Here is a 20,608-nt window from a genome sequence, read left to right as displayed (position 1 = left end):
ATTTCCTGGCCCATGTGGGCATTTGAGTTGTGACCCCCTAAAAGACAATGTTAAGAAGGAAAAGGTCTTAATAGGATTGATTACCTTACAGAGAGTGATCTAGCAATCAAGGGGGCAAGTTGGAGAATCAATTTCTGAGTCAATTTTAATCAAGGGGAAATGCTTAGGGCAGGTCACTTTCCCAATCACTCTCACTTTCTGTACATGGAAGAGATAGAATTATGGAATTTATAGACACTGACATATTTAAGATTTTTTTCTTTTCTTTTTCTTTCTTTTTTTATTTTATTTATTTACTTTTTTTTCCTTTTTTAATTTTTATTTTTTTATTATTGCGGCCCCCCCCAATATTTAAGATCTTTATCATCACCTAGTCCTGTGCTTCCCAAGTCAGATTCCCTAAAGTTAATGTTGAAAACCTGAACTATTTTTGAAATATTTTTAAACACCTTTATTGAGACATAATTTACATATCATGAAATTCATCCTTTAAAAGTGTTTGCTCTTTTTAATATATTCACAGAGTTGTTCAGCTACCACCATTCTCTAACTTTATTTTTTTTTAAATATATTTTATTGATTTTTTTTAGAGAGAGTGGGGTAGAGAGTTAGAAACATCAATCAACTGCCTCCTACACACCCCCCACTGGGGATGTGCCCCTAACCAAGGTACATGCTCTTGACCAGAATCAGACCTGGGACCCTTCAGTCTGCAGGCCAACGCTCTATCCACTGAGCCAAACCGGTCAGGGCCATTCTCTAACTTTAATGCATTTAAATCACTCCCTTAAAAAAAAACAAAAAAAACATGCAGAAACCGGTTTGGCTCAGTGGATAGAGCGTTGGCCTGCAGACTGAAGGGTCCCAGGTTTGATTCCGGTCAAGGGCATGTACATTGGTTGCAGGCACATCCCCAGTGGGGGCTGTGCAGGAGGCAGCTGGTCGATGTACCTCTCTCGTTGATGTTTCTAGCTCTCTATCCCTCTCCCTTCTTCTCTGTGAAAAATCTATAAAATATATTTAAAAAACAACAAAACCCCATAACCATGCCTGGCTGGTGTGGCTCAGTGGTTAAGTGTTGACCCATGAACCAGGAGATCAGGGTTCAACCAGTAGGAGTCATACAGGAGGCAGGCAATCGATGATTCTCTCTCAATCATTAATGTTTCTCTCTCTCTCTTACTCTTCCTTCCTCTCTGGAATCAACAAAACATTTTGGTCAGGCTAAGCGAAGAATAGCTCTGGTAACAGTGAGGATGCCACTGGGTCACCTCCTTGCAGTCTCTTCTCAGGGGAGCTGCCCCCCCACAGCTCTGTCTTTCAGGGTGGCCAAGGCAGCCAAGGTTAGCATGCACAGCTGCCTGGACCATCTCAGCTCCCAGGGCTCAGACCAAAACCTGAGACATTGTTAATTTCTTTTTTTTCCCCTTTCACCCTGAATGTCCAATCCATCAGTGACTTCAAAACCCACCTTGAATCATCCACATTTCATCACCCCCACTGCTACCATCCTTGTCTGAGAATGGTGCCAACAGACCCCCAGTGGTACCCATTTCCACTCATGGCCTCCTATTGACTAGTCTCCACAGAGTGGCCTCAACAAACCATACTCCCCAGTGCCATGAGCATAATTTCCAACTTATTACCAAAGCCAACAAGGCCCCTCCCCTCTTCAGTCATTCTGACTACTCCCCCCTGCCCACATACCAGCCAAGCTTTCTGGCCCTTTTTCTAGCCTTGGACTGTGCCACATTCATCCCACCTTAGGCCTTTGCCTAGGCCTCTCTCACTGCCTGGATGACTATCCACTCAGGTTTCAGTTCAAACCTGAAATGTCACCTCCTCAAAGAACTTCCGAGATCATCGAGATAAAGTATCTACTCACCTCCATCCCCTGTCACTTGCCATCCTCCCTCCTGCTATATGTTCTTCACTGCACGAACAATAGAAATCTACTTTGCTTGCTGAGTATTAGAATATAAACCCTGTGAGGGGAGATGACTCATCTGTCCTGTTTCCTACTATATCCCCAAGGGCGGGAGCGGTGTCTGGCACACAATAGAGACCTGATTAACACTGCTGAAAGGAATAAGCACTTGTGCCAAAAGCAACGAGTCCAAAGACCATGGCTAGATGCATGCTCTGTGGCTGGTGAGGGTCTGCTCAGAGAGGACAGTCTCCCTCTCAAACATCTAAATTGGAGGCTGAGGCTTATTTATTTATTTTATATTTTATTGATTTTTTACAGAGAGGAAGGGAAAGGGATAAAGAGTTAGAAACATTGATGAGAGAGAAACATCGACCAGCTGCCTCCTGCACACCCGCCACTGGGGATGTGCCCGCAACCAAGGTACATGCCCTTGACCGGAATCAAACCTGGGACCCTTGAGTCTGCAGGCTGACGCTCTATCCACTGAGCCAAACCGGTTAGGGCTTGAGGCTAATTTAATTAGACAACTGGCAAAGAGCGCTGATGGTAATAGAAAGCTCTAAGCCAGGTCTGTGTGTGAAACACAGGCCTCTGGCAAGCTCTAGCCAGGCCGAGGCAGAAGTTCCCATAAGCAGAAGCTGAGAAGCAGAGAACAGGACAGCAGGTGAGAAAGCCAACTGGTGGCAGCAGGATTAATGCCACAAAGAAAAATGGAGTCTGAGAGAGGAGACCAGTCACGAAGGGAAGCACCGAATCACCAGGGAAGAGGGCAAACTCCCCAGCTGAGGACCCAGAGCTGCCTGAGCCCAGCTGCAGCCTCCATGGAATCAGGCAATGCAGGAATCCCAGAATTATCATGAGATTGCCAGCACCCTTCCAGATAACCAGCTCCCTTCCAAGATACTTGCAATAAACTCCCATTGCATGGGCAAGAGGGCCCCTGATCCAGGTAGCCAAAAGAGCTCTGACTAAAACACAAGTCCTGTGGCCTGGAATTCTAACTATAGAAAGAATTCCAACAAAAGATGGAATATATCACCTAAGCTATTTGCTATCTGGACTGCACATATTATACCCAAGAAGTAATTCAATTTCAGTAATTTAATTAAATGGGAGCTCACAGTGAATTTTTTCATCAACCATTATATGAATCCTTAAAAATAAGTAATACTAACTTTCTACAATACTCTACTGTAGGAATTGTACTGAGAAGCAAGAATAAGGCCCACTTTCTAGACTTTTTCCTTTTAAAACGAGGTCCCACCTATCACGAGATCCTCTGAACTGGCGCCTAATACACTCAGCAGAACGTGATATAATTCTGGGTGTGCTGCTATGCTCTTCAGTGGTGGAAGAAATAAGAAGGACATTTTTATACATGGGTCAATGTGCTTAAAAACATTACCTTAATTATCTTTGGGAACCAAGTCGGTATTAGTTTCTGTTGCTGCTATAACAACCACAAAATTAATGGCTTTGAACAATTCAAATTTATTATCTGATGGTCCTGGAGGTCAGAAGTCTGAAATGGGTCTCACTGGCTAAAATCAAGATGACGGCAGACTGCATCTTGGGATCTGAGGGCGAATTGTTCCTTGCCTTTTCCAGTTTCTTCAGGAGGTCCACACTCCTTAACTCCGGGCCCCCTCCTCCAGCTTCAAAGACAACATCAGGCCAAGCCCTCCCCGCTGCTCTTTCTCGCTGGTTCTCTAGATTTCTTTCCTACTTTTAAGGAGGACCCTTGAGATTACATTGGGCCCACCCAAATAATCCAAAATAATATCCCCGTTTTAAACCCTGCTGATTAACAGCCTTAATTCTTCTTTGCTGTGTAACCCAACATACACCCAGGTTGTGGGGATTAGGATGCGGACATCTTGGTGGGGATGGGGGGCATTAATCTGCCCACCACTCCAGTCCATATGAGCCACAATACACACACTGCCTAGCAAAACACTTAGGCCTGCTGTCCCACTCCGCACCAACATCCCACAAAGCATTGTTCCACAGAGGCGGTTTGCCTTTGCACAGCTGAAGATAAGTAAAAGTTTGCCAGAAGCAAGACCAGGTGCCTGAGCTTCCCTTTTCAATTTTATATATATTTCCTAACCACTCAGTATGTGCCAGACACTTAGGCTCTGTGGGCAGATCAAAGGTGAAGACAGCGAAAATCCTGGTAGCTCAGGTCTATGTAATGGCATGAGGCAGAATCATGCCATTACATACAGAGGACCATGGCGTTCACTCCCTTTGGGTTTACAAGGGCAACTTTAGGAAGGACAGGATTTCACCAGTGGGGAAGGGCAGCCACGGAGGGGCATGGAGCCACCTAACGGCATTCGTTTTCCCCATCCTGAATTCTCCATGCCTCCCATTAGGAGAAGAACTGGTGTTTTCACCACCTCTCCAAGACTGCAGACTTTATGAGTAGATAAGGGAGATAACATTTCAGCTCTAGACACTGTCTTGGGCAAGTTGACTAACCTCTTGGTGATAGGACAAATTAACTTTTATGCTCAGGTTTTCTTTCTTTTTAAAAAAAAAATATGAAAAATAAGAACTCTACCATCACCTACCTGAGAGGGTTATTGTGAGAAATGCATAAGATAATATAAGGAGAATCTAGGATATAGTTGTTGCTCAGTTCATCTGAGAATCTTCTCTTCTCCTACCCTCACACCACTTTTCCTCTAGCCTCTTTTTCCAGGATCTTCCCAAAGTTTTCACCCTTCGCCTTTCCATCAGGGTAGCATTTAGCCAATCGGACTCTATAAACAAAGAAAATTTGGTCCTAGACTACTAAAGGGGAGATGATAGGTAAAAGGGACACTGGGGCTTCCTGCTGGGCAATGTGATTCATAATTTTTAACCCTTAACACAGGAAAGGGCAATGCACATTAAACCCTGATGTCAGGGGAAACGGTCCATAGTGATACCAGTTATGTAAGCACACACACACTCAATCGTTGGCACCGCCATTGACCTGGTTCACCTTTTTTTTTTTTTACCACAGTCCTTGCTAACTGCTCTACAATGGTCTGTCTTTTGCCCACTCCAAGACTGTGAGCTCCTGAGGAGAGAGCCTGTCCTTCTCATCTTGATAGCCCTCACTCCCATCCAAACCTTTAATGGCACACTATCCTATATAATAAAAGGCTAATATGTAAATAGACGGAACAGTGGAACAACCAGTTGCTACGACGTGCGCTGACCACCAGGGTGTGTGTGTGTAGAACATGGCAGGCATCGGCCGCAGCAGGATGATGGAGCAGTGAGTGGGGGTGCCAGACCAAGGTGGGGCACCAGTCGCTGTCATTGGGGAGAGCCTCTGGTGGTTACTGAAAATTCTTTGCTCCTGCCCACCACAGTCCTACCCAGTGCTTACACCTGCTGCCAGCACCAGCCCCACTTGTACCCACTGCTGGCGCTGGAGCTGCCACTCGTACCCACTGCCAGCGCCCAGCACCAGCCCGATCACTCAGCACCGTCAGCAGGTGTGAGCAGCAACTGCTGGCCCTGATCGCACCTCGGGGCTTCTTTACCTCCCCCTGCTCCTAAGGAGAGATTGGGGGTTGGCAGCTGCCTCTCACACCCACCACCAGCACCGGCCCCACTCGCACCTGTAGTCATCACAGGAACTGCTGCTTGTAGTACCCGCTGCTGGTGCAGATTGCTTGGCACCATCAGCTGGTGTGAGTGGTGGCGCTGGCTCTGATCGCCCCTGATCACCCCTGAGGGCTTCTCTACCTCCCCCTGTTCCTGAAGCATGATCAGATGCCACTCCGGCGTGACACCACCAGCCCCAATTGCTCCACGCCTTCAGGGGTACAAGCGGGGCGGGCACCATCAGTGTGTGGGAGTGGTGGCCATGGCAGGGGGAGGGGGGCTGCCTGCAGACAGGGACCAGGCTGCAGTGGGAGGGGCCAGGCAGGGGCGGGGAGGATGGGCCAAGCGACCCACCTGTGTGTATCGCAGCCTCCTGGCCCACAGTTACTCTCAAGGAGCATGAATTCATGCACTGGGCCCCTAGTACAATGGTAAATGACTAAGGAAAGCAAGGGGAGAAAAACTGTATCTTCAGCATGATTGCAGAAGAGTCAAACTAACTTAGTCGTTTGTGTAAATGGTTCCCATTTACAACTAGTTACCAGGCCTAGCATCAGAAAGTTCTTCTTTTGAAAAGTTAAAGCTTGAAGAGCACAGTGCTCTAAACCTTTAATCCCAGCTATTCCTTATGTCTGACAGAGATTCCCACCTTGGGCCAGGAATAGGGGATTGCCATACAGGCTACACTTACTCAAGGTCACAGTCTAGAAACTTGTATTCCAAGGCTATCTTACAGGTCCAAATGAAAGGTCTCCTCAGAAACCCACTGTGCAGAGAGCTCCTGCTTATCTCTATATACCTAAAAAACCATCACTCCTCACTCCTCCCCTCACGTTCATGCCAAGACTCTCTAATACAGAGCTACATAGCAAGCTAGAGAAGTGAAACCAAAACCAACCACAAAGAGCTAAATACTAGAGGCATTCAGAATCTGTGTGGATGATTTACATGTGTAACGGTCCTTAAAATGCCGTGAACTCTGTTCTAGAGTGCACAGCTCCATTGTGGAGCCTTAGAAAATATGGGCAAACCAAGAATGTGTCCATTGAGTATTTGTCGAGAGCACATTTGAAAGCCACACTAAAAGACCCGTCAGATACATCATTTCCTTTAGTTTACAGATGAGAAACTTGGGCTCCTAGTCAATGTCAGCTGAATGAGGATGCGGAGTTGGATTCCGCCTGTTAAACCTCCTATTTGCCAGGTACGAGACACACTCGCAGACATTGTCTCAGTTAATCCTAACATTCACCCAGCAAGGCAGTTTTATCCTCCCCATTTTACTGTGACAGACGGAAAGGCTGAGGAAAGGGAAGCTTCCATCATGGAGATTTTGCCTTGAGGGAAGCAACTATTTCCCTTCAAAATGTCCCAATTATTGAGCACACAATCAAGATAGGAAGGACGTGGGTTTTAAGGAAACGAGATGAAGCTGGAGTCCCATCAGCACTGCTATTCACTCACGCGGGCCACTGGGCACTCATATAGTCCCGATTCCTCCAACATCCTATTTTCCCACCCAAAGTCAGTCTGCCAGAGACCCTTCAGGCGGCCAAGACTTTGCATGTTCAGGAACAGATCACATTCAGAGTCCCAGACCACTTCACAGGACTGGGGGGAAATAACCACAGCTTCCCCTGCACTTAGTTCCTCCCTCCAAAGGGCTGTTGAACCTCATCTGGAAACAGCTGGAAGGCAGCAGTTCACAGGAAACCAAAACAACAACCATATAGCACAGAGTGTACCAGGGAGTTAGGCAGCTAGAACGAGGAGGCCAGGGGACACACAGGAAGTTGGTTAGAAAGCCCATGCCAGAAACAGTCACGCAGCAGAGGAAGGAGGCCAGGAGGGGAGGCCCAACTGGCCTTCCTCTTGGCCAAGGAGAAGGAGAAAAACGGCAAACAGTGGTGAAGGCTCAGGCCCCAGCGAAAGGAGAGTCAGGCCACCTCTGAGGGGAAGTCTTCCTCCCTGGTTGCCCCCTAAGGCAGGGGTCCTCAAACTTTTTAAAGTGGGGGCCAGATCACGGTCCCTCAGAGAGCTGGAGGGCCGGACTATATGAACTACTAATTCCTACTGTAACACCTCGGCTGCGCTCACTGCCCAAAAAACCTGGCGGGCCGGATCAGACTCCTCTGCGGGCCGTAGTTTGAAGACCCCTGCCCGAAGGGATCCTACTTCTCTGAAAGCCAGCCAGTGCTCCTGACAGACAGCTGAGGCCAGAAACTCCCTCCTGTTCCCGTGCTGCTTTCTAAGCCCGAGGCTACATCCCAGTCCACTGACTGGTCTTGAGTCATTCCTGTCACGCTGTACCAAAGTCCCACACTGCCAACTCAACTTGAGGGCCATCCACACCAGCCTCCCACCGAGAGGCAGAGCACCCTCAGGAGAAGTTACTGGGCAGGCAGGCAGGCAGGCAGGCACCCACTGGGGACCTGCAGTGGCAGGACCTGGGCACGGGGAGTAGCAGTAAAGCAAGAGAGCCAGTGGGGTGGGAGGTGCTAAGGGCAAGGTAAGTCTCCAATCAAACTAAGTGTGCATTTTGCAATCAAGAAAGTTAATTGAGCAATGGCCAGTTGCCAAAATACTTTTGAAAGAAGTGTGTGTGAGGCGGGGAATGCCATTGCTAAAATTCCTTTAGGTTATCTAAACTGAGGGCAAAAGGGAGACTGGTTTATTCTTTGCTAGCCCATACCTCCTGCAACTCGGTCATCCACTCTCTCCCTGTATGTGGAGTTTATATTAAAATAGAGAAGAGGATTAAGTTCTTTTAATAAAACACATTCCTGTCTTTCACTCCTTGCTTTGTGTGAGAGGGCTCTCTCACACGGGGGCATATGCTGCAATGGGTTTGATTCCAATGGAAGCGCTCAACATTTGAGATGGTGTAAGCAGACCTAAAAGGAAGGCCGAGGGCCGCCGCCTCAATACCATTTGTTTAAAAACAGAAAACAAAACAGAACATCTTCACAGGCCCGGTGCCAGCTCAAACTGGCAAGACCAGAGCGGCAGAGCAGAGCCGGACCAACGCGCCATTAAAGGGTGACCTGCTGCAGCCATGTGGCAAACAAACCGCCAGGGAAGGCCTTGGAGAGGAAACGGGAGGGTGGGGGAATTTCAGGGACATAACAAAGGAACAAATGGATTAATCATTTATTCCAGAAGAGGAAAATGTCACCCCGAGTCCCGTATCTAGCGTTTCGACTTCCGGTAAATGGGTAATGTTTTAACTTGGATGCAGTCTGGGCTCATGGCTCTTCCCCCCAAAAAAAGGGGGTTGGGGTGGGAAAGGTTCCCCTTCTCCTTTACACTTTTCTGGAATCTCCTAGGAAACTTCCTGGGCTGCCTGCAGAGAACACCCTAGCCAGCCTGAGCCAGGCCAGTTCCTGAATGAGTAACCCCGCTTCGCAGAGATCCGACCCAGGGGCGAGCTCGGGTGCAGGACGGGGCTCTCTGCAGAGTCCAAAGAAGTTCTGCTGCGGAGGCGGAAGTCGCCTGAGGCTAAGACCTAACACCAGGAGGAAGGGAGAGAATGGAAAGCGAGGGTCTGGCATCTCAGTGCCTCCCCTCTGCCCCAGAGCCAAAGCCACACACGTCAGGGCGGTGTCTGGGATGCCTGCCCTCCACACGGGCATCTCCGTATAACGTTTCAGGGCCGGGCCAGCGAGCCCTCCGGCGTGCCAGGAGGACAGGCTGCCCCTCCAACAGCTGTGGTTCCAGAAGTCTTCCTGGGAGACGCCCAGGGCCCCTCCCAAGCTGGGGGTGCCAGGAGACCCAGCCTCCCAGTGCTGGGACAAGAAAAGGAGCCTTCCGCTGGGAGCCAGACACCCTGCGGCGGCGGCGTCCGGGAGCGCGGCAGCCCATCCACCTCCCATCCCCGCAGCGGCCGAGCCACGCAGGTACGACGCCTTCATCCCCTCTTTATCCGGGAGGAGAGAGGCTCCCACCGGTCCAGGCTGGCACCTGCACCGAGCCACCGCGGCCGGCAGGTGGTCGTCTGACACTGCAGGAAACACGCGAGGCGTCTGGGAGGAGGGCGAGCCCGCAGGGACACCTCGTTCCGGCCCCAAATCGGTGGCGGCCTCGGGGACACCGGGAGGAGGAGGGCACGGTGGGGAGCGCGAAGCCGGAAGAAGCGGCGCCCTGCTGGCAGGGGAAGAGGCCGGGACCTCGGACCCATAAATCCTCCCCAAAACGGGGGGGGGGGGGGCGACCCCGAGGGCATGCGTGGAGTCAAGGGGTCCGTCCCCCCACAAGGCGGCCCAGCCCCCCCCCCCGGCTCCCCCACCCCCCAAACGCTGGTTTTGTCAACGGAGGGAGCGCGGCTTGACAGGTGGGGCCGGCCGGCGTCGCCGGGTCCCCTACCTGTAGGCCAGGGTCATGCACTCGAAGAGCTTGGTGAGCGAGGCGTCGATGGACAGGTGGCAGGAGCTGGTCTTGCCGAAGCTGTAGGTCTGGCACGTCTGCTTGTTGACCGTGTCGAAGTCGTAGCCCTTCTTGGGCGGGTGCTCGCGGTGCGGCGACGACACCATGAAGTGGCCGCTGTGGATGATCTGCTGGCGGCGCGGCGGCTCCTCGCGTGGGCCCGGCGCGGCCCAGGGCGGCGGCGGCGCGGCGCTGGCGCTCGCGGGGGCCCGGGCCGCGGGGGCCGCCCCGGAGGCGGGCGGCGGGGACGGCTCATCCGTGTCCGAGTCGTCGTCGTCGTCCTCGGGCACCGGGGGTTTGAGCAGCACCGGGCGGCCCCGGCTGCTGGGCCGGCGCGGGGAGCACATGAAGACGTCGGCGGCCATGGGGGCGCCCGGCCCGGGGCATCCCCCGGGGCCCCGGGGCGACGCGGGCGGCGGGCGAGGCTGAGGGGGACGCCGGCCCGGCCCGCGCGCCGACTGCCCGCGAGCGAGCGCGCCGCGGGGCGTGATGGGGGGCGGGGAGGGCGCGGGCCGACGGGGCCGCCTCGGCGCCCGCCCCCGCGTGACGTCAGCAGCGCGTCTCGGCCAATCGGATGCCCGCCTCGGCCTCTTAAAGGCGCAGGGGAGCCTTTCGGTATCTAGGCGGACAGAAAGAAAAAAGGAAAAAAAACAGGCAGAGCCGGGGCCACGCCTCTGAGCCCCGCCCCCGCCGCCCCTTCCCCTCCGGGCTGTCCGGGTGCCCGGGGGACGCGGTGGCCGGGTGGTGTCCGTCGCCAGTGTCCTGGCCTAGGGGAGGCGCAGGCCGAGCCGGCGGCGCTGACCCCGCCCCACGCTCCGGAGAATCGCCCTGCTGCCGAGCTGCGGGCGGGGCGGGGCGGGGCGGGCCCTCCACGTGGAGGGTGGGGGTGGGGCTCCCCCTTCCCGCCTCTCCTGGCCCCCCACCCCAACCCCAACCCAGCTTTCTCCTGCAGAGCCCGGAACTGCGTCCTCAACAGCTCCTCCCTGATGGTGGGGGCCGCTGTGGTGGTTGTCCCCATTTTACAGATGAGAAGACTGAGTCCCAGAATACCAAAAGGCATTTTTCCGACCGTGAAAACAAGGTCAAGGAAACTTCTCTCCGAGACCTCGCTTAACACAGAGGTGGCTCTGCCAAGTGGAGGCGTTTTTTTTTTCCTGGGAGATCGCAGTCCGTCCGTCCGCAGAAGCGCTTGTTTTAAGATCTTAAGTTTGGAGGGCGAGCCAGGGAAATTCTGAGCCAGAGATTTGTTTTCCGTCCAGTGGGGGAACAGTTCCTATGCACCAGAAAGTTGTGACAGTTAAAAAAAAAAGAAAGAAAGAAAGAAAGAAAAAGAAAAGAATATAAAGTGCTCAGACACAACACCTGGCCCAGGATGAGTGTTCAGTACGTGTGCAATGTAGACTTATCTAAATAATGCCCAACCACTGTTGACCTACAGGAACAGCAATTTGGTATGCTTCAATCTAATGGTTAACACTTCTAGAAAGCTGAGAAGGTTTTAGGAACTCAGAGCCAGCCTGGGGTGGGAGTGGTGTGGGGAAAGAGGGCGGTGGCAGGGCATCAAGAGGCCCAGTGAGGCCCCTGGGCCCAGAGCACCCACCCTGGCCCCAGCGGGACCTCCGGAGTCCTCCAGTGACTCACCCTCCCCTACTCTGAGGCCAGTTTCACTTCCACATTTGGATGCAGGCTGAGCGCCCGGCCCCTCCCTCCTCCTGAAGGGGAGGGTGCTGGGGACGGAGGGGAGGAAGGGCTCACCTAACTGGGCGGCACTCACTCCTTTCCTGGATGTCTCTCCAGAGGAGGAGGAGGAGGCCACCTGGGACCATGGCTTTGAACACTGGTTGCAAAAATCTGAAGCTGCCAGCCTATGATTTGCCTTCTTTCGCCTGGAAATGTTTCTTCCTGGTAAACTCTTAAATGCCCAGCTTTCACTTCTAGAATTTTAGCCTGAGGATACGTGTACAAGGATGAGGACTGCAGTGCCATTTATAAAGCGTGAACAGGAACAATGTAATGTCTAACAAGAAGGAAGTCACTGGGTTATATATGGCCCCAAATACAATGAAACACCACATGTTAAATGATCTATGTGTATATATATTGGCATGGGAAGAAGTCCATAAGATATTGGATGGAAAAACAACTTTTAAAAAGTTATCAGGCCTAACTAGTTTGGCTCAGTGGATAGAGCACTGGCCTGCGGACTCAAGGGTCCCAGGTTCGATTCCGGTCAAGGGCATGTACCTTGATTGCGGGCACATCCCCAGTAAGGGGTGTGCGGGAGGCAGCTGATTGATGTTTCTCTCTCATTGATGTTTCTAACTCTCTATCCCTCTCCCTTCCTCTCTGTAAAAAAAAAAAAAAAAAAAAATCAATTAAAATATATTTTAAAATATATAAATAAATAAAAAGTTATTAGTAGCGCTAGCTGGTTCTGCTCAGTGGTTAGAGTATTGGCCAGCAGACCAAAGGGTAGGAGGTTGGGCAGGTAACTAGGTTGCAGGTTTGACCCCTAACCCCTGTTGGGGCCCATGTGGGAGGCAACCAATCTCCCTCTCCTTCCCCATCTTCCCTCCCTTCCACTCTCTCTAAAAATCAATGTAAAAAATAACCTCGGGTAAGAATTAACAAAACAAAACAAAAAAATTAAAAATTATCAGTAATTTTATATCAAATTCAAAAATAAATTCATACATTTATGTGTATATGTCAGAGAGTGCACCATGTTAACTAACACCAGTTATCTGCTTGGATGGGGGCGATTTTTATTTTCCTTCTTTTTCTTTTAAGATATTTTAAAAATATATTTTATTGATTTTTTACAGAAAGGAAGGGAGAGGGATAGAGAGTTAGAAACATCGATGAGAGAGAAACATCAATCAGCTGCTTCTTGCACACCCCCTACTGGGGATGTGCCCGCAACCAAGGTACATGCCCTGGACCTGAATCGAACCCGGGACCTTTCAGTCTGCAGGACGACGCTCTATCCACTGAGCCAAACCGGTTTCGGCTAAACGGTTTTTTTAAAAATGTGACTTATTTGCTAACATTTTAAAAACCGACAGAAACATCAGGATGTCAGGATTTCCTTGAACTATCCGAAGATCTGACAACACTGGGCCCATATTGTTTCCGCTTTGTGGAAGCTGGAGCGGAGGAGCCACCGTCCCCTTCAGACACAGCACGTGCTCCCCAGCTTCCCACCGGCCCCACCACGCCCTGCTGTTCCTGTTATGGGGTTTGCTGGTCTGCATCGCCTGCTTGGTCCCTGGAGGCATGGGAGTCTGAGATCCCCGCTGGCCTCATTACAAACTGGGTGCTCATCCATGGGGCAACTTCCTACGTGGTGTGGGCGAGAGGAGCCGGTCCCGGGAAAGGGGAGAGGCCCAGAAGGAGGAGGGTCGTGAGGGTCAAACCGAGCGGCTTGGAGACCAAGACGGGGAGAGGGCTCTGGGGACAAAACTTTCACAATTTGGGGATAATTAATACCCACGTCACAGGGTAGTTGTAGGGATTGAGTGAATTAAGGTACGTAAAGTACTTCAACCTGCCTGGCACATAACCTATGGTGTGATGTCGGCTGTTATTGTTTTTATTTTGTTTTATTCTCTTAGCAGTTCTTTAGCAGAAGCAGAAGTAGGTATGATTTACCTACCGTAACGTTCTCTCTTTTTTTGTGTACAATTGCACGAGTTTGACAAACATATAGTCAGGAACTCACCGGCACCAAACATGACATGAAATAGTCCATACACATACACACACACACACACACACACACACACACACACACACAATTCCCTCGCCCTCTGCAGGAGTCTGCCCCTCTCCCCACCCCAGGGTCCCCGGCAGCCACTGATCGGCTTCCTGCCTCTATAGCTCTGCCTTTTCCAGAATTTCATATAAATGGAACCATTCAGTAAGCAACTCTGAGTCTGGCTTCCTTTCACTCAGTCTAACACATCCAGATCCAACCCCGTTGCTGCGGGGAGCTGCCGTCCATTCTGTTCTATTTCTGAGATGTTGTGAGTACAGCACAGCTTGTCGATCCGTTCACCAGTTGAAGGCCATTTCAGTTGCTTCCAGTTTTTGGTGATTGCGTACGAGGCCACTGTAAACATTCCCACACAGGCTTCCGTACATGTTGGTTTCTCTTAGGTAAATAGGAGTGGGACTGGCCAGCTTGTAGGCTAAGTTTGTGTTTAACTTTAGAAGGACCTGCCTAACGTTTTTTCTCAATGGGCGGTACCATTTTCCCTTTCCACCAGCACGCAGAATCTCCATCTCTCTGCATCCTTACCAGCATTTGGTATGGTCTCTCGTTCTAGTTTTTTTTTTGTTTGTTTGTTTTTAAATATATTTTATTGATTTTAGAGAGGCACAGAGAGAGAAACATCAATGGTGAGAGAGAATCATTGATTGGCTGCCTCCTGCACACCCCCTACGGGGGATCAAGCCCGCAACCCAGGCATGTGCCCTTGGCCGGAATCAAATGTGGGACACTTCAGTCTGCAGGCCGACGCTCTATCCATTGAACCAAACCATCATATTTCATTTGCTTATTTACTTTCTTTACATTTTCTTTGATGATGTGTCTGTGCAAATATTTTGCTAGGTTTTTTAGGGGGTGCGTGCTGGCTTTCTTATTATTGACTTTTGAGAGTTTTTTATTTTTTTATTTTTAAAAAAATCTTTATCGTTGCCCAGTTAGCATACTCCGTAGTTAAGCGTCAACCTATGAACCAGGAGGTCACGGTTCGATTCCTGGTCAGGGCTCTCGCCCAGATTATAGGCTCCATCCCCAATGAGGGGCGTGCAGGAGGCAGCCTAGTGCTTCTCTCTCATCAGCGATATTTCTATTTCTTTCTCCCTTCCTTTTTGAAATCAATAAAAACATTTTAAATTTTATTGTTGAAAGTATTACATATGTCCCCTTTCTTCTCTCATTGACCCCTTCTAACCCACCAGAGAGTTCTTTATATAGTCCAGATACAAGTCCTTTATCTGATACGTGTTTTTGAAAAGATTTGCCTGTCTGTGGCTTGTCTTTTTATTCCCTTAGCAGTTCTTTAGCAGAGCAGAAGTTTGTAATTATGATGAAGTCCAATTTATCAATATTTTCCTTTTATAGTTAGCACTTCGATGCCTAAAAATGTTTTGCCTGACCACCAGATCACCAAGACTTTTTTCTTATGTTTCCTCTAGAACTTTTAGTTACATTTGGGCCTAGGATCCATTTTGAGTGACGTTTTTTAAAAAATATTTTTATTGACTTTTTTTACAGAGAGGGAGAGAGATACATAGTTAGAAACATTGATGAGAAACATTGACCAGCTGCCTCCTGCACGCCCCCTACTGGTGATGTGCCCACAACCAAGGTACATGCCCTTGATGAGAATCGAACCTGGGACCCTTCAGTCCGCAGGCTGATGCTCTATCCACTGAGCCAAACCGTTTAGGGCTATTTTGAGTGACTTTTGCCAGCTATAAGGTGCAAGGTATGGGCTGGGGTTCACTCAGGCTTGTACAGGCATCTCCAGTTGTCCCAGCATCAGTCACTGGATGGATATCCGCAATGATCATTAACACCATCAGGACCTCAGGTGTCCTGGGGTCAGGGTCAGCCAGGGGGCCTCCTGGCCCCGCACGCTCCTCCAACCTGACAGTGGGGCCTCTTGCCGCTCTTTGCCGGCAGAAGAATTGATTTCAGGTCGCGCTCCCGCCTCACTCGCCTCCTGAATCTTTTTTTTTTTTACAGGAAACAAACCGTGAAAGGGCAGGGTGGCCTCGCGGTCTGGCAACATCCCTTTGAAAATAAACAAGCGAGGGAGCTGGAAGGCAGCGGCCTCTCTGGGGACCACTTGGAGAAACGGTCTGAGGCCCGGGCATCCGCGGCGCGTGGCTCTCCGGCCCGCCAGACAGCAGGTCGGATACGGGGACGCCAAACAGGATGCTTTGCGGTCATTCAGTGTCACCTCTGGCCTGGGAGACCCTGCCCCGCCCCCTGACAGATCCCTTTGCCGGGTCAGGTCATGCTGGTGGGGAGCATCTGATTGTGGGGCAGGGCCTGGAAGACTCCTGTGGGTGGATGGCCCTTGACAATCTGGACAGCCAGCCTCACACACCCCGTAAGGGAAACTGAGGCACGGGGGAAGAAGAAATAGAGGCATTTCTTGGGCTTTATTCAACTCATTTGACACCCCCAGGAGATTCACCCACTTTAGGAGTACAGTTCAAAATATTTCCTCCTTCCTCTCTGCAGCTAATCTTTGTTCCCAGCCCCAAATAACCAAAGTCCTAATTTCTGATTCCATAGTTTTGATTTTTCTAGAAATTTCATATAAATGGGATCCAGTCTGCAGTCACGGGTGGATTTCAAGCCTGAATCTAACAAGGGAGCAGTGAGCCAGGACAGCAAGCACGCCCACCTGCACCCTGGGCCTTCCCTGCCTGCTGGGTCACCTGTGGCACCGCCGTATCTGAATCTGTCTTCACATCTTTTTTTTTTTTTTAAATATATGTTTTATTGATTTTTTACAGAGGGGAGGAGAGAGGGATAGAGAGTTAAAAACATCAATGAGAGAGAATCATCGATCAGCTGCCTCCTGCACACCCCCCACCAGGGATGTGCCTGCAACCAAGGTACATGCCCTCGACTGGAATCGAACCCGGGACCTTTCAGTCCACAGGCCGACGCTCTATCCACTGAGCCAAACCGGTTTTGGCTCAGTCTTCACATCTTTAAAATGGGGCTACAGCCAAAACCGGTTTGGCTCAGTGGATAGAGCGACGGTCTGTGGACTGAAATGTTCCAGGTTCAATTCCGGTCAAGGGCATGCACATTGGTTGCAGGCACATCCCCGGTGGGGGGTGTGCAAGAGGCAGCTGATCGATGTTTCTCTCTCATCGACGTTTCTGGCTCTCTATCCCTCTCCCTTTCTCTCTGTAAAAAATCAATAAAATATATTTAAAAAGAGGAGAGAGAGAATATTTAGAGGAGAATCCAAGATGGCTGCTCGGGTAGGCAACTAGCCGCAGCCGCACACAACAATTTTAATAAAATACAACTAAAATATAAAATGGACATTACCCAGAACTACAGGAAAGTCGACTGACTGGAAATCCTACAACAAGAAGCAAGGAGAAAACCAGAAGGAAGCACGGAGGAGCTGTAAAAGCCTAAGGTACGGAGACACGCGGCGCGCGGAGAGGACGGAGCCGGAGAGGAGGGAGGCCGAGTGCCTGGCGGGCGTTCCCTAGCGGAAAGGAGATAAAACTCCGACTGTGCTGGGCCCCTGACTGCTCTGAACCCCCGTTCTGGGCCAGACCCCGGGGACTCAGGCTCAGCCAGAGGGAGCTGGGCTGTAAGTCGGAACCCCGGGGTAGCGGAGAAAGGAGGTCCCGGAGGTGCGCACACAGCGCGCAGAGAAGGGACGGCCGGCTGTGCCGCGGGATTGCCCTGACGGGAAGGAGACTGGGGCTCCAGACTGCTCTGAACGCCACCTCCAACTCCACTTCCAACTGAACTGAACCCCAATACCGGGCTCATTGTGGGAGAGCATAGACTGTTTGGCAGCAGGCGAAAATCGAGGGCACCTTTCTCTCAGAGGCGCCGGCAGCGAGCACTGAAGGACCCGCATAGGGCGGGGCTGACGGAAGCCAAAGCTGCAGGCTCCACCCTGAAACCCCGCCCCATCTGTAACTGCGAAATGCGACAACAAAATAGATCACAAACGAAAGAAATGGAGGACAAAGAGCGTCTGGATATAGAGTTCAAATCTACGCTTATAAGGTTTTTCAAGAATTTCCTAGAAAAGATGGATAAGGCCTATGAGGATATGAAAAGAGATCAACTAGAATTAATAAGGAGTCAACAAGAAATGATAAGGGATCAACAAGAAATAAAGAATACATTGTCTGAAATAAAAAATATTCTACAGAGTCCTAAAAACAGAAGGGAAGATCGCAAGAATCAAGTCAAAGATTTGGAACATAAAGAGCCAGAAGACACTCCTCCACAGAAGCTAGAAGGCAAGAGAATCCAGAAAATTGAAGATAATGTAAGAAACCTCTGGGACAACTTCAAGCGAACCAACATCAGAATTATGGGGGTTCCAGAAGAAGAGAGAGAGCAAGATATCGAAAACATACTGAAAGAAATAGTGACAGAAAACTTCCCCCACCTGGTGAAAGAATTTGACTTACAAGTCCAGGAAGCGCACAGAACTCCAAACAAAAGGAATCCAAAGAGGACCACACCGAGACACATCATTATTAAAATTCCAAGAGCAAAAGATAAAGAGAGAATATTAAAAGAAGCAAGAGCAAAGAAGGTAGTAACTTATAAAGGAGCACCTATACGATTGTCAGCTGACTTCTCAACAGAAACCATGCAGGCCAGAAGGGAATGGCAAGAAATATTCAAGGTGATGAATAGCAAGAACCTACAGCCAAAAATAAGCTACCCAGCAAAGCTATCACTCAGAATCGAAGGCCAGATAAAGAGCTTCACTAATAAAAAAAAGCTAAAGGAGTTCATCACCACCAAACCAGAATTATATGAATTGCTGAAGGGGGTTCTTTCAGAAGAGAAAGTAAACAAAGATAAAAATTATGAACAACAAATACGTAATTATCAACAAGTGAATCTAAAAACCAAGGAAATTAAAAAAATCTGATGAACAATATTAACTGTTGAATATAATAGAATCAGAGGTATGGAAGGGGAGTGAACTGACGATTCTTGGGGAAAAGGGGAGAGGGGGGCGTGGGAAGAGACTGAACATAAACTGTGCACCTATGGATGAGGACAATGGGGAGAGGGGAAAGGGCAGAGGGTGGGGTGGGAACCTGGTGGAGGAGAGCAATGGTGGGGGGGGGGGGAAGGAACATTTGTAATGATATGAAAAATAAAAACTTATTAAAAAGAGGAGAGAGAGAGAGAGGGAGAGGGAGAGGGAGAGATAGAGGAGGTATAATTCAGAGGGCAAGGCTAAAGCCTTCCTCTGTGCATCATTTTCCAGGAGCTGGACTTTTGGAGTCTAAACATGCTTGAGGATAAATAGCCACAGTGGTAATGACAATAGCAGCGAATGTTTATTGAGATTCTCTATGTGCCAGGGCTCATCCCAAGCGTTTTACATGTTTTAATTCATTTAATCCTCACAACCGCCTGAGCAGGCACTATTATTCTCCCCATTTCTCAGCTGAGGGGACTGCGGCCCAGAGGCGTTCAAATACGCACCCGAGGTCACACAGCTCTAAGGTGCGGCAGCTCTGAGGGTTCTAGAAGAGGCTGCTTCCGAAGTCCACAGCGGGCCCATGCTATCCTCCGTTTAGTTCCCGGTGCCAGCTGGGAAATTTCCGAGTCCTTGTCACCCGGGAACATGGGAAGAGGAGTGGTGTGGAGGGGAGAGGAACGCTCCCAATTAGGAGTCAGAGCACCATCTCAGCACCCACTCCTCCTGGGTTTGTCCAGGAGACACCCCGCATGGGGCCTCCTGTGGGAAAGACCCACTGAAAACAGACTGAAACCATCACGCGCATGGACTGGCTCACAAAATTGGAACGTTCAGGAGAAGGGCTGGCTCAGGGCCGGCTGGGACCAAGTGCTCCAATGCTCCTCTCAGGCAGCTCACACTCACCGTCTTTCAACTCTCTCCGGTGCTGCCTTCATTTTTAGGCAGGCTTCTCCCCACCTTGGGGGAGGGGGCGTCAGCAGCTCCGTTTCACACTCCAGTAGAACTCTTTCCCGACAGTTCCCGCAAAAAATCCCAGGGCTGACTCTCATTGGGCCACTTTTGGTCATGTGATCACCCTGGAAACCAATTGCTGTCCCTACGGGGAGGGACCTAGACCTGGGTCACAAGGTCATCCATGGGACTGAGAGCGAGTGATGGGGCCCTCTACTGGAAGAAGAAGGGACTGCAACTGGCAAAGGCAGCTGGTATCTACTATGGCCTCTAGCAGGCAACTATGCATTCCTCACCCGGAGTGGTGTTGAAGGCTTGGTGCAATTCCTCCTTGAAACCAGCCGCTGACCTCCATGACACTCAGGTGATCCAGAACTCTGTCTCCCCAGCCTACCTGTCCCGTCCTCCTGTCTACAGTCTATGCCTCCCATTACCTCGGGGCACACAGCCCCTCCAGCTAACACGCCGCCTGCTGCTTGGCCTACTGCCCCAGTTCCCTGGTTGTCCGGCCCCACCTCCAGTCTGACCTTTTCCAGCCCCTGCCACCCTGGCAAACCCTGCCCTCCGCCCAGCAGAGCCCTGGCTCAGAACCTCCAGCCACTCCTTATCAACGAGGGAAAACAAGCTTCTCAGCCCGGTGCCCGGGCTTCCTCTGCCATCCCAGGAGCCTTCCCAGCCACACCATCAAAATCATCTCCCCCAGAACTCCTCACAAACCGCCAGGCACCCTGGGGCAGTGGTCGGCAAACTCATTAGCCAACAGAGCCAAATATCAACAGGACGACGATTGAAATTTCTTTGGAGAGCCACGTTTTTTCAACGTAAACTTCGTCTAACGCCACTTCTTGAACACGGACTCGCCCAGGCCGTGGTAGTTTGTGGAAAAGCCACACGCAAGGGGCCAAAGAGCTGCGTGTGGCTCGAGAGCCGCAGTTAGCCGACCACGGCCCTAGTGCAC

The 20,608-nt window shown here is 50.5% G+C and overlaps 1 protein-coding gene and 2 long non-coding RNA genes across 3 annotated transcripts in view; 2 read left to right on the top strand and 1 right to left on the bottom strand.

The window, feature by feature from the left end:
• The window catches only part of MLXIP (MLX interacting protein), a 47,772-nt gene extending 36,993 nt beyond the window's left edge, over positions 1-10,779 (bottom strand). Inside the window, exon 1 of the mRNA XM_084867754.1 lies at positions 9,899-10,779. Coding sequence (XP_084723880.1) covers positions 9,899-10,323 — 425 coding nt within the window. The 5' untranslated portion in view covers positions 10,324-10,779. The remainder of the gene's footprint in view (positions 1-9,898) is intronic.
• On the top strand, positions 952-8,045 carry LOC311613643. The gene is made up of 2 exons (XR_014793494.1): positions 952-7,520; positions 7,703-8,045. It is a non-coding gene; the product is annotated as an uncharacterized lncRNA (long non-coding RNA).
• On the top strand, positions 8,585-16,449 carry LOC311613642. The gene is made up of 4 exons (XR_014793493.1): positions 8,585-9,432; positions 10,911-11,863; positions 15,717-15,883; positions 16,290-16,449. It is a non-coding gene; the product is annotated as an uncharacterized lncRNA (long non-coding RNA).
• Positions 16,450-20,608: the final 4,159 nt, after the last annotated feature.

Source organism: Pipistrellus hanaki (assembly GCF_964339955.1).
Source record: "Pipistrellus hanaki genome assembly, chromosome: 19".
Classification (NCBI taxonomy): Eukaryota; Metazoa; Chordata; class Mammalia; order Chiroptera; family Vespertilionidae; genus Pipistrellus; species Pipistrellus hanaki.
Note: the sequence above shows the minus strand (reverse complement) of the source record. Positions and strands in the feature narration are given on the sequence as shown.